The sequence below is a fragment of the Anser cygnoides genome, chromosome 19 (genome assembly GCF_040182565.1).
Source record: "Anser cygnoides isolate HZ-2024a breed goose chromosome 19, Taihu_goose_T2T_genome, whole genome shotgun sequence".
Lineage (NCBI taxonomy): Eukaryota > Metazoa > Chordata > Aves > Anseriformes > Anatidae > Anser > Anser cygnoides.
Window position 1 is genome coordinate 8,977,989 of NC_089891.1, and position 13,970 is coordinate 8,991,958.

The 13,970-nt window shown below is 37.8% G+C and overlaps 2 protein-coding genes across 8 annotated transcripts in view; both read right to left on the reverse strand.

The window, feature by feature from the left end:
* ERN1 (endoplasmic reticulum to nucleus signaling 1) overlaps positions 1 to 13,970 on the reverse strand; it is a 37,354-nt gene that overhangs the window by 3,415 nt on the left and 19,969 nt on the right. Inside the window, exons 4-16 of the mRNA XM_048064614.2 lie at positions 12,961 to 13,033; positions 11,253 to 11,325; positions 10,026 to 10,148; positions 9,057 to 9,158; positions 6,696 to 6,957; positions 6,018 to 6,096; positions 4,815 to 4,977; positions 3,721 to 3,839; positions 3,157 to 3,348; positions 2,268 to 2,523; positions 1,438 to 1,528; positions 913 to 1,102; positions 288 to 387 (exon numbers count right to left, since the gene is read on the reverse strand). Coding sequence (XP_047920571.2) covers positions 288 to 387; positions 913 to 1,102; positions 1,438 to 1,528; positions 2,268 to 2,523; positions 3,157 to 3,348; positions 3,721 to 3,839; positions 4,815 to 4,977; positions 6,018 to 6,096; positions 6,696 to 6,957; positions 9,057 to 9,158; positions 10,026 to 10,148; positions 11,253 to 11,325; positions 12,961 to 13,033 — 1,823 coding nt within the window. The remainder of the gene's footprint in view (positions 1 to 287; positions 388 to 912; positions 1,103 to 1,437; positions 1,529 to 2,267; positions 2,524 to 3,156; positions 3,349 to 3,720; positions 3,840 to 4,814; positions 4,978 to 6,017; positions 6,097 to 6,695; positions 6,958 to 9,056; positions 9,159 to 10,025; positions 10,149 to 11,252; positions 11,326 to 12,960; positions 13,034 to 13,970) is intronic.
* The window catches only part of TEX2 (testis expressed 2), a 75,041-nt gene continuing 72,321 nt past the window's right edge, over positions 11,251 to 13,970 (reverse strand). For all 7 annotated transcript variants that reach the window (XM_066980095.1, XM_066980096.1, XM_048064613.2 and 4 more), the window contains 2 exons: positions 12,961 to 13,033; positions 11,251 to 11,325 (listed from right to left, as the gene is read on the reverse strand). The gene's annotated coding sequence lies outside the window, so the exon portion shown is untranslated. The remainder of the gene's footprint in view (positions 11,326 to 12,960; positions 13,034 to 13,970) is intronic.

A 13,970-nucleotide genomic window follows, 5' to 3' on the forward strand; every position in this document is an offset into this window, starting at 1 on the left:
CACCAGCAGTCATTATGTTTTATAGTTCTATCCAAAAAAATGCAGTGCCCTGAACAAATGGTAATGCCTAGCCTTACTACCCCAATGCAGTGGTATTTTACAGGCAGAAGGTAAGTGTCAAAGAAGTGTTAGGTCAGAAACTATTGCTTGCTGCCAGCCCTAGGTGGAGTCTCTCCACAGATTAAATGAGCAAGCCCTCAGCATCAGACCATTTTCTCTTCTTTCTTTTTTTTTTGGTTAGGAAACTGGGCCACTCTACGCAACACTGAACCCTGAGGCATTCTTACCAATATTAAGGGAGTGCAGATAAGCAAGGCCAGCTGTTGTCTGTTGCAGGAGGGTGATGGGTTGTAAGCCATGGTGACTGAAGGCCTTCTGCTCAACGTACTGTATAAGATGACAGAAAAACAGAAGAGTCAGCGACGACATTGCTTATCATTAGCCTCTGAACAGACAATAAGTATATGCAAAAAAAACGAATTCAAACTGGGAAAATTGCAGGCAGTCTAATGCTAGATGATAACACACATGCAAAAGCTTTTCTTGCCTGAAGGTGATGAGCTCTAAAACATCATTCAGAGCTAGAATTCTGTATATAGCACCATGCTTCCAGAAGCATTTTGGGGGTCTTCAAAGTCCTGATGGAGAGGGAGGATGACTAGAACGGAGTCCTTCACAAGAAGGAATACTAAAAGACAACAACTTCTGCCCTTAGGTCAGTACAGGGTTGGGAAGATAGTCTTGAAGGTCTAGGAACATCCCTTTTGTAGGAATGTGTAACTTTCTGAGGTGGTGGTGAAAATAACTGGGACATCTGCTGCAGGCACTTCAACAACTTAAGACTATGGGAAAACTGAAGGCCTTCCATTGAGAAGACCAAAACATTATTTAGGTTTGCAAGTGACTCATCACCTCCTGTAAAGTGGCAGCACACAGCTCGATAGCTATGTACTGAAACTGCCGGTCTTTCTCTGTGCAGAAATAGCGGATCACGTTAGGATGCTCATCTGACTCCCGCAGCAGCTGCACTTCACGGTCTGCAAAGCTGAAGCATTCAGGAAGAATTCTTTTCACTGCAACATCACGGTTATCAAATGTCCCCCTGCGGACAGGAAAGCCGTATCAACCTTTTAGACAAAGGCTGATGTAGACCAAGAAGGTACAAAGTGAATGACAACAGAAGACATTTTACAGAGGCATACTAAAGCATTTCTCATGCAGGAAACAGATACCTTTGGTCATTAAACATATAAAAGAGAAGTAATTTCGCTAGAGAAGAAATATTGCGTGAAAATATTCCCCACACGCATAAAATACTTTTAAAGAAAGTATTTTTGTTCAAAATAGGTGTATTAAAAAAGATAAAAGAATGACCCTAATGCAATAATACATTAATCAGTCTATTATTAAATACTGAATACATGTATTATCTTCTACCTGTAAACAATTGTTCCTTCAGCTCCATGTCCCAGTACGTCTTTTGGGTTAAATGAAATCTTGCCAACCACCACTCTGTTTGCATCATCATCTGAACAAAAACAAGAAACAGGCGGATTGTTTTAGGATGGATCAAGCCAGCCTTGTACAACTGGGCATCCTTTTGGGCCAGCATGTAAAAATCTTTTTGCTCATGTTTAAATTGACAACACATTTGATCAAAAGAAATTAACAGCTGCATTTTGGTACTCATGCTGAGCAGGCACATACTGGTGCATGACTCAACACAGAGATTCAAACTTACTCTGTACAGAACACCTTAACTAACTGTACGTCTGAAAAGATGATGTCTCAAACAGTATAAGAGACTAAGGGTCCTCAGCAGATAAACTTTCTAAGAAGTGTATGTTTTGTTCAATTCAGGGAATGCAGATTGACAGTTAAGGGAAGTAAGCTTACTAGTAGCTTCCCTGCATAGTCTTTGAAGGGCCTAAAGAGAACACACTGGCAGACCACACTGCATAATCCTTACTTCTGGATTCTAGCTGATACATATTATTTAAATGACCCTCTCCCTGAAATGGCTGCAGGTTATAAGAATATACTCTCATGGACAACGTAAATCCCTCAGGTAGCAATTATGAACTGGATGTTTTTCTAAAGCAAATACTTCTCAAACAAAGTCAGGGATGAAACACCTGCACAATGTTTTGCGAGTGGTCAGACTAAGGTAGGATGATGGTCTTTTTAGCTGTCTGATGCACAAAGTACCATCAATAAGGACTGAGTGGGGAAATACAGACCTAATAAAGACACTAGAACTACTTTACCTCCCTCTTCTTGCTCAGTGGAAAGGCAGCTCCCAACATCAGAGGTGGAGATGCTGGAATATGCAGAATGGTTTGATGCTCTGGGGGACATATTTGGTGTGCTGGTAGCTGAACTCTCTGTCCGTCCGTAGGAGGTGTCTAAGAAATCTGTTTCTGGAGGTAGATCACTGGGAGCATGAAAGGGCAGCTTCTGTTGCTGCAAGAGCTGTATCTTCTCTTCCAGCTGATGCTGTCTCTGTTGTTGCTGATGTACACTCTGAAAGAGGACCTCAGTTCCGTAAGTGAAGGAGTGAAGTTTCTCACAGTCATGTCACAAAAGGGAACACTATAGCCATTAGGGTAGATAGATCCAAAAGGTAGGGAAAATTTTTCTTCTTATGATACTATTAGCTAACTAGACCATGGAACTGAAGGGACTTTCCCTCACGTTTTCAGTTTCATTCTGAAATTTCATAGCAAAGCTGAGGAATCACACAGGTTGGTTAATATTGCAAAAGCCAACTCATTAGGCTGACTGGGTGTCTTTCAATCACAGAAGGATCAAGGCTTTGATCCAAAAGCCAGAAAACCTGACAGTGGTTCAGATGAGGAAGGAGGGAGTGAAGCCAGTGATTAACGTTAAGATCATGTACATGGAAAATAGTAACACAAGAAAATGAACTGGTGGAATTAAAAAATAATAATTCTCCAGAGTTGGCACATATGCCAGAGAAATCACTGTTATATCAAATATATAGCCTTTGTTACCCCTTGCATATCTGGGGCTTAAAAATGAGGAAAAACAAATGTAGTGCATTATTTCCTAACTCCTGTGTCACCTCTTGGGGTTAGCTGTCAAATACTACTGACTCCCAAAACTGAAAAGCCTCCCAAGCTAAGTCAGCATTACCATTGGATAGGTGATGATAAAAGCCACCCAGCCGATGAGCAGGAAAGTGCTGAGAATGATGGTGGCCATGTCTTTCAACATAGAGTCCACAGGAGCCTCTGGCCGAGCAATAGGCCGAGCAAGTTTCTCCTCAATGTCCTTCGGAACAGCAGGAGGCACTTCTGTTGCGGAACCTTCCACTATGTCAATAACCTATGAGGCAGAGAAAGCTCTGTTAGCTCAAAGACTTCCATAAGCAGTAGATGATTTATATGCTAGGCTTTCTGCTAGATCACTTCTAATAATTTATAAAGTTAAAATTATATAATAATTATTATACATTAAAAATAATAATTTATAATCCTACCAAAGAGAGTATTGCATGTGGAAAAAAAATCTGAAAGCCCTTATTCTGAAATAAGAATGACACCTCATGATATCACTGATTCTACATGCAAGGTACGTGAAAATCTGCCGCAAGAAATGTGAAGTAATTTCATATGGCTTTTCTTCTGAGTCTCTCCACAACCTCTATTCCTCTGTATTATTTAATCACCCAGTAAGATGATTATTCTCATCACAAACCTCTTCAATAGTGGCTTTATCAGAGTCAGCTGGAATCACATTTTCAGGCCTCTTGGGTAAGTTGCTTGGGAATTTCTCCAGAATCTTTGTAGGGGCAGATAACGGTGTTTCGTGGTGCCCTTTAAATAAAACACATTTGTTGAAATAAGAAATTGTCCCTCTTAAAGGAAGATGACCTTGATTTCAGCATCTTTGCTTAAGAGCATACATAAAGTTGATTTTCAAAAGACTTATGAACATCACAGTACAAGAGCTTGAATTAAAACATTTTTCCCCTGTTCCGCCCCTGCAGTCACAGGTATAGTAAACAGTCGTGAAGAACTAACTCCCTGTTCAGGCACTGACGGTGGATTTGGTTCCTGAGCTCTCTGTGACCATGCCAGGAACACACATTACAATGCCTCCTAGCTGGCTCTCTCTCAAGTTAGTTTTACTTTGTGATGTGGACTTGAAGCAAAGATTGTGTTTGAGATCTGAAATGGTTCTGAGGGGAATGAATCATACTGCGTAAGAAGGAAGGAAGAATCAATCCAACACTTACCTACAATTGCTCTTCACACTTCTTTGGCTCATGCTAACCAAGTAAGTGAGAAGAGGGAGAAGCTACTGTGCTCCCAGCTTTTCCAATTGGAGTGCCTTGATCCCCCATTTGTGAAATGGGGAAGACATGAACTTCCGATCTTTATAATGAGAATTAAAGTAATATGCGCAATAAAATCCAAAAGAACCAGAATATAGTATGTACAACAACGTTCACAGTAAATTATCTATACCCCTCTCTGGATGAGGGGGCAAATAAACAAACAACTTTCCACACATTGAGCTGGGCACTCCTCGTCCTACAAACTGAAGAAAGCAGAGGCCTTGGAAAAAACAGTAAGCAGATATCTGCTTAAAAACATTAATGCATATTCCAAAGGGGACGAATTAACAATGATTACTAGAATTTAGTAATTGCCTTGGTTTAGGCGTGATTTTGATTTACAGAAGCAGAAAACCAGCTCTTAGGCCTGGGTTAGAAGTGTCCACGAGATGGCAATGTGAACCTGCCCGACAAGCAGACAAGCCCTAAGCGAGGGACCTCAAAATAATACCTATTAAAAGCCAGTCGTTCCAGTAGTTGAGCTTGTTTTTTTCTTTCAGTCTGCCTGAAAACTTCAAATCCGTACTGGGGGTGATAACACACTCGCCATTGTCTTCGATTGTGACTCCTTCTGTTTTTGGACCCTCTAGTAAGGGTATGGCACTGCCACGGGGCTAGAAAGAGAGATAATTGCTATAATTAATGATGTACTGTTTCTCTGTAATATTTAAGTAGGCAAGTAAATAAAAACAATGGAGGGTCAAAATTAGTGGGCAAGCAAAAACTCTCAGCAGCAAAGTCACCGTAAGTAAATACTGCTGTTACACCCTCAGCAAATGCTTCAACAGCCTTGGACATTAGACCTAACTTACATGTTGCCTAGGTGATGAGATTACTCTCTTTTTTTAGAAAAGTGAAACAGGAGCTTTGTTTCCTACTTGGACAGTCACTGTGTGAGAAAAAAATAACTATGGTACAGTTTCCTATCAAAAGGGAGTTATTTTGATTATAAAAATAAATAAAATTTTTAAAAAGCAATTTTAATAGCAACCACAATACATCAACAGTACTGCGCAGCAACCTCCGGTCCACTCCTGCTAAGCTCGTCTGGCACAATTCCCGATGAGCTACAGTCACGTCTTTGCAGCATTTGAAATGATTTTGGAAATACGGTCATGCATTCTAAACATTTACTGTTAATTGTTTCATGAAATATTCAATTTGCCATGCGTTTATTGATAGCAATCTGCAATTTAAAAACTAATTGCTGTAGACCTACAGCCTTCAGTGTTTTATTTTCTATTTTAATAAGAATCATCCCTTTTCAGATATTGGAACAAACTTAATCAGTACAGGTCCACCTTATACTGCATAAAAGTTTGTCTTCCATTACAAGACAGAATGATAGGGTTATAAAATCATTTTACTTAGGAAAGCATATCATGCTTTCACAACAGAAGTCTCAGAATTCCAGATGCAATCAAAATATCCCTGTTTTAGATACACTGAAGATACTTCTCACATAAATAAGCTCACTGTTTGTGTGTTTATTGCACTTTACAATAATTCTGTACATTTTGAATAAAGTATGTTCCAGTGTCTGCTCCCACTCTAAAGAGAGTTCATTTCAACTCCTTTTTAACTCAGAACAATACAAATTCTGTAAATACACTTTTCAGCAGATGTCATTCAACTCTTGCAGCTCCCAACTTACCATGACTGTTACTCCTTCATGCACCATTGATGGTGATGCATACAAACTTGTGGAGTACTTCCCTACATATAGAGTTGGTCTGGAAAAAAAACAATACATGTTAGAAAGAAATAGATGATGGTTTTACCATCTTAGCTAGGTTGCCAAGGTTAAAACCTTGCCGAGTTAATACCTTGGCAACACAATCCTACAAAACTAATGCATGAATTTCTAAAATCATCAACATCTAGTTCTTAAAAACACTGAATTCATAAACTTAAGTATTGCTGTATGATCAAGCCATTCCTTTTAATTATGAAAGCATTATTAGTTGTCATTACTCATGATATAACTCATGTCCTATTTTTTATTATTCAACAGCTGACATTTGCCAAAATGTTATGCACCTAAATGAAAAATTACATTATAAACTACATTTTTTTAAAAAACATTATAAAAATACATTTATGATGCATTATAAAAATACATTATAATCTACATCATTAAAATATTATTTTATCAAGTCAACACAGAACATCTGATAAAAATTGTTAATATATATTTGCTAAATTTATCATAGTTTTTTTTGTCTCTGCCTTTAGATAGTAAAAGATGAAATATGATATACGACTGCTGGAGAGCTAGGCTGCTGACAAAACCCTGACAAATAGTGAGAACAACAGGAATATTCATGCTCACGTTAGTTTGCTCTTGGTCTCTGTTTCCTTTGGGAAAGGATATTTCCACTTGGTAATGTGTCCAACCTCCCCAGACATGAATGTCAAGTATCGCAGAGTTTCTATCCCCACATTTGTGTGCATAACTTTCCGCAATCCTTCACGTTGCCAGATGTAAAAAGCTACCACAGGAGAAGCGTAATTCTGAATCCACAGCACGTCCCCAGACTCACTGTCTACAGTCACCACCAGCCCATCTCCATTAGACACAAAGTGGGACATTTCTGCAATATACAAATAAGATAGAGATTATCTGGACTGTTGCTTACATGCAACTTTAATACAAATTAACAGTTCAAACCTTACATTAACTGTGGAGCTCATTACATCTTCTATTGCGAATGAAGAGCTGTCAAAAGTTAAGCCAATAAAAGTTCAGTTTTGTCAAACCAGCAGGAAAACCACATTTATTTAGCTCATCTGTTCAGCATGTACAACAGCAAGGATTTGTAGATCTCACTGCTCTAAACGTACAGATTAATTCACACACAAATCATGCCTTCGCCGCATGCTGAAAGGGGAGCTTTCATGGGTGACTGAGAGGTCTCACAAATGGCTGAAAGCTCTTCCATGGTTTGTTCAGTGTCCAGATTCAGGAGACTCAGTGCCAGTAGAGCTGTAACCCTGCAGAGCTGTTCTGTGCCCAGTGCCTGTGATAGCAAATGGGCAGTCCAAGCAGACTCCATTTTGATTAACCTTATTTAGCGGCAACTCAGCTCTGGAAGATAAGCTTAAGTGTTCAAAACACCTAGGCAAAACCTAGAATTGAGCGTATTTATTGTTGATTATTCCAGAACCTCAGAAGGTAGCTTTTGTTGTTTTCTTAAAAAAGGAGAGGAAAGTTTCAAAAAGAAAGAAAACAAACTCTACTGTTTAACATAGGAGGTTTACCATATCATGAGGGTGTATTTTACTTGTGCAATAGCTGTGCCATGTGGAAAAACATCCACTAAGAGGCAGACTCTGAAACTATCTACTTGTTATCTTTATCTCATTGACCTGGTATGTAATTCTGCTTATAAATTTAAATTTTATTTTTATAGGCACTAGATCTGGACGAGTCTGTTAGTTCTCCATGCAGCTCAGCTGTCATAACCTACCCCTGAAATTTACGTGTTCACACTTCAGGACTCCCTCTTCCACTCAGAAACTTTAAATAAAACTGATCTGCAGTAATGCTAGTTATTCAGCACTTAAACCCTAAGCAGTGAGGAGAGATTATATTATAATCTTTTAAATTAACTGGTTGAGCCTTTAGTTTAAATGCAAAATAACTCAGTTTTATAGAACCATAAACAGTGTTTACTTAATTAATATTACTGATTTTGATGTTAGTATTCATACATTTTGACTATCATAATAAAAGCGTTATGTTGGGATTCTCAGATGGGAGCGCAGGTCACTGCTGTTCACAGTTATCAGCACTGATGTAATTCACATTTCTTCTGCAGCATCCAGCTGATTAGCACAAGTATTGCAAACATAATTTAAGCTTCTCAAACTCTCTCAGTGGGATGTTTGTTTCCCTTTTACAAACTTGGATACTGAGACAAAGTAAGACATCCAAGGTCATACAGGAATTTTATGGTAAAGCCACACATGGCTACTTCTTGATGAGATGAATTAAATGCACAAAATCTATAGAGCAGCCAGATCAACTAAGACGCTCTAGTATCTTAAGGGTATGAAATAATTTCCTTTGATCCACTTTTTCAAAACAAAATATAGACAGAAAGTCCCTTCTCCAAGTTGTTCTTAGAGAGCAAATGAAACCTGTTGTCTCCTATACCTCCAGTCCATCACAGGAACCCAAGTATTTCCTCACATAACAATTCCTATAAATCCATATTCTGTGTTGCCCTCCCAGAGTTGTCAGGAGCCTCACTACAAAGCTTTAAGGCCTCCTTCAGGGAGGACACAGACCTTCTGCACCTGCAAGGGATGTGCCAACAGCCTGGAATCACTTGCACTCTGGGCAAAAACAACAGACAACTCTGGAGTATGTGCAGTAGCTTTTCCTAAGCGTGCATTGCAGTTTAGGTTTGCTTCCTCTCCTGCCATTTTTCACTAAATTTTAAGAGTCAAGACCAGTACCTTCCAGATTGAATTAACCTGAACCTTTGAGATTGAATTAGCCTGAAGCTACCTAACAGGCTCTAGATATTAGGCCAAGTAAGAATAAAAACTGACAGATACATAACAACCGCAAAAAAATATCAGACAGCTCAACTTATTCATTATAGAAAAAAATCAGAATATTTTTGCCTGTATGCAATGCCCATGGCCAATACGTGAACAAAAATTACAAAAATTAAATTCTTACTGTATTTTATGTCTTCATCAGGCATAGTAGCTGCATAATCAAAATAGGTGGCATTCCATCTCAGCTCCTTCTTCTTGGTGTCATACATTGTGATCGTGTACTCTGTTAAAAAATATACAGTCTGTGAAGCAAAAAAACCTATGAGAGAATAGAATCAATCACCTCAAATGTAAGACACTCTTCAAAACACCACACATCGCTTACTGCTCTCTGCATTTCATTTTCCCAACACTCCTGGTAATTAACCATTTAATAGCTGTTAAAGACAATACCCGGTCCACTCATATACTGATCTACAGCGATCTCAGAACAAGCTCTGCAGGCAGTTACTGCCCACATCACCAGCATTTTGTTTTTACTGCACAGCTTCTTCTGATGTACTCTGTTTTACTTAAAATTTCCAAACCCTGCTTTCTAAAATACAGCATTGCTATGTACCGTAACTGAACTATCACACTTAGAAACATTTAAACAATGAATTAATATAGAGATTAAAGAGCAAGTCTATATGATTCATTCCTTCTTACTAGTCAACACCTGTACATGGGTTCTTGGTCTGATTTTAAGTTCTTTAAATACAGTAATTTCAGTCAATAAATATGCTGTATCTCCATTTTCCTTGAACATTTTTTATGAAAGCTGTATGTTACACAGCAAACTTGGGTTCATAGCTGATAGTGGAATGCATTGTTAAATAAAATATAAATGCCACTTACTCAACAACAAAAATAATGGATCATGACTACTCCCAAATTTAAAAAAGCAGTGTCTTTCCACAGCCATGAAGAGTTAAAAATATTTGTGTACAGTCTAAAATCATAATTTACTGAACAGATTCTAAGAAATAAACTTGAAAACTTGGACTGATAAGAAGGTCAATTGTTATGATCCTAAACTTTAAAAACAAAACAAAAACAACAACAAAGAAAACAAATTATCTTCTAAGCCGCAGAAAAAAAAGCCTATGACCTGTTCTCCCAAGATACAGTAGGGACGTTGATGGGCAAAGACTTTCTGCAAATGAAGAAGTCAAGGTCTGCTGTTTCTCCCCAGTCATGAGGTCAATCACGTACCAAATATCCTGCTTTTTACCTGAAATCATAATTTAAGCTGTGTTACCGTTTGGTTGGAAAATTGTACTCCCATTAAGTTTTTCAGCCCTCTTTTTTCCTTAGCAGGCTCATGAGCTTAATATGAATAAAGCATTTTTAATAAACCAACTTCTTAGTCAGGCTTAGCTTCATCATTTAGCACTGCTGGCCAATTCCAAATATTGACGAGAACAACTAAATACAGTATTTAGAATAGTAAGTACTATTGGCTAACATTCTTTTTTACATTAATAATATCTAAGAGAATTCCAAGTGTAAAAAATCCTATAAACTAGTAGAGGAGACTGAGGTGCTGCTGTTGAAGGACAGTAGATAGAAGAAATGATGAGGGTCTACACATTCCAAATTGATTAAGAACTGTAATCCTAACAACACATTCAAGACCATGTGAGAGCCACAACCTTCAATAATTCTCTGATAAGTCTGCGACTCTAACATATATGTGTCCAGTATAGAGGCTCAAATAGACATTTTTCACCCCTTTCCTGGAACAACACAAAGCAGAGAACCACAAGTTGGTATTGTCCCTTCAGACTGAAATACTAAGTTCATCCTGATCCTTCACACATCTCTTGTTGTCATGAGCAATAACTGTCCTTCCTTCTTCCTTCTTCCCAATCCATCTACAACTAGAATGAGTCAGGACAAGTAAACCACAAATTTGCTATTATCTATACTGCAAGTGAACCCACTGTATCTCAGATAATGGAACGTGTCTAACCCTGTTGCAACGGGATTTCTGACATAATGATAATCGTACTATAAGCAGTCAATGACATTTATAAGCATAAGATTCTAAGTAGAAATCACTTTTTGTTGAGAGACAGCATATAAAGACACAAAAAATCATACAGGCTATTCACTGCTTAGAAAAGTTACTCTCTCCCTCAAGAAAAGTAGGGTTTTTTGATCTTCACACAGCAATTCAACTTATATTCTATCGATTTTCTATCATCAGAAACATTCACGAAAAACTACAATTAATACCCAAAATAAAACTTTTCCATGCAGTCTGCCTGGGAGTCTCTATGTTTTATGGTTACTGAATATGCTACAATCTAAAAAAGATTTAATTTGAGCTCACCCATGTAAAGGATCCCATCTGAACTGCGACACGGAGATGCCTGCACCAGCTCTGGGATGGTAAATGGAAGTTTCTGGAGGGGAAAGAGGGACAACAAGAAAAACTTATTTATATTGCTCTGATAGTCTGCTTTTGTTCATAGAAAAGGCTGGCCAGAAAAGTTCAGAAACCTCAAACAACAGCTTTTTATTCTTTGCTTGCATTATTGCAGTTCCCTGAGAATGCAAAATTTCAGGTCAAGACCCTCCTCCGAAAACCCAGAACAGACGAAGTCTCTCTCAAACAGTTTACAACAGGAGAAATGCATGTGGAGTGAACTACTTGCAGCAGAGAGGGTTGGAGGCCAAGACTCTGTGGTTTTAAGGTCTACCATCATCACTTAAAAGCTCTCTAGGCTTCAACGTACTGTGGTTTAATTGCGTCAACTGTAACGGGTATAAAATGTTTCTCCACAGTAACAACTATAAAGGCCAGATATCTTCATACAAATGAAACTGTTGAGAGGGAGAAGCATGAACCTCTGCCCACAGTGTTCTTGAGATGTTGCCAAGCCTGTATTGTTCTTACAGAATGGGTGAAGACCCTTTACTATGTTTTAACAGATTTTGATTGGGATGAGGTCACAAGAGTAACAGACAAGCTACATCAGTAACAAAGACCAGTCCTTGGCAAAGTTGACTTAAATTCTGTGAAATTACTCCACTCTTCTTTATTATTTTTATAATAGTGATTCCAATCAGAAATTTGATTACTTCAGTTCAAAAATGAAGGAGATTAACAGAATAACGGAAACTTGGTAATTCAAATGGATTGCTGCTTCCTGGATTCACACAGGAAAAGAATCAAGACTCATTTTTCAAGTTATGATTTGGCTGTACTGGGGGGAGGTAGAGTGGTGAGTAAATGCTAAAATATTTAACAATATTGAAGTTCTTAAAGTAAATCACAGCAGCTGCCGGAGAAAAGAAAATTGTAGGAAGCCAAACATTTTATCTGAGTTTCATCACAAGGTTTAAAAATAAAAGTCCAACGTTAGCTAACATCTGTGGATTACATGGATTGGTGAGTATTTAGGAAAGGGTCAGCATTTTTGTCTCCTCACTAAATCTTATAGAGACATCTTCTAAAGGTGTCAGTAAAGAGTAAATATTAATCCTGTCTTTTGGCAGATGGTTCTAGAAGATTTAGAACTTGGGTGAAAGAGACATATCCGATTTGTGTTATTCTGAGCACACCTTTCCCATGAGGTTGTACAGAGATCATACAGCGTTTAGATAATACCAGAGAAATGTTATTTGTCATCATCATTATTTTAGCAAGTTTCAAAAAAAAAAATAGTACGAGTGGATAAAACAAATGCGTCTATTACTGATATTTTCCTGTGGCAATGATTTCCTGATGGCCACAAGGAAGGTGACGTTTCACTCTTAGAAAGCACATTATCACTCTGCAAAGGTGCTAGCAAAAGAACATAGAGGCACTGTCATTCTAAAAACCTGTATCCTAACATCGGGACATACAACAGATGGCTTTTGGTGTGATCAAGCTTCTCCAAGAAACTGGTATAATTCCATTAAATAATATAAAACCAGATGGCCTTTATAGTACTGTCAAGAAAGTAGAACGTTTCCTTGGGTACTTCTTGTGAATCTGATTGGGGCGCTTGTCAAACAACTGTGAGAGGAGAGAATTTCCAACATATACTTACAGTCAAGCCTTCGTTATTTTTGCCACCAAGTGTATACAAACTGCCATCATTTGGGTCTGGAAGAAATGCTGGCCTAGGATTTAAGCAGCAATTATAAACGATTAAAAAATAATAATAATAATAATAATACTCTGTTTCTCAAAGAACAGGAAAGCAACTATGGTCAGTAGCTCATCTAACATTCGAGAAGTTCATCTAATATTATACATTTTGACTTTGTACTATCCATTTTTTGAAGTTTCATTTTTTAACTGTGAAAATGAAAAAATATGAAGAGGTTTCAGAACTGATATAACATAGCATTACTAATGCATGTGAAAATTCAAAGATCCATATGTGGCACACAATCACCTGGTTGAAAGCTTTTAAAAAAAAGAAACAAGAAACAAAGAAGCAAAAACAAACAAACAAAAACAAAAATCAGAGGATAAAGAAGGCAAGGAACAATAAAAGGATTGCCAAAACTCAAAAATTTAAGAGGAAAAGGCAAGCCTCCACGCAAATTACCAAAATAAATAAATAAATACCCAAAACCAAAATCAAAACCAAATTCAAAAACAAAACCACAAAAAAGAAAGAATTTTACCACTGACTACAGAGACGAAATTAAAGCCTTGAATTAAATGCAAGACTGCTGTGCTGGAGGAACTACTCTGAAGTAGTAGCTTGAGGGTTTCATTTGAAGATTCTGGTAGTGGCCGTGGTTGGCGTTTCCTGTGCTTTTAGTCTTTTAGTTTTAGTCTTTTATTTGAAAAAAAATAAGAAGCACAAAACCCAAAGATCACTCCCTATCTGTTTCTGTCATTTTCAAAGCTGCTCAGTTAAGGTTCTGGCACAGTTACCACACTTCATCTCTAAACTTGATCAAGGTCTTAAGAGAACAATCTGCAGACAGGATGTTTCATCTTAGTGTTATACAAGTTAAGAGAATTGTATGTAGCTTATTATATATAAAGAGCAGTACCTGCTCTTTAAACTTAAAGATTCACTTATGCAAGACTTCTCAGAAC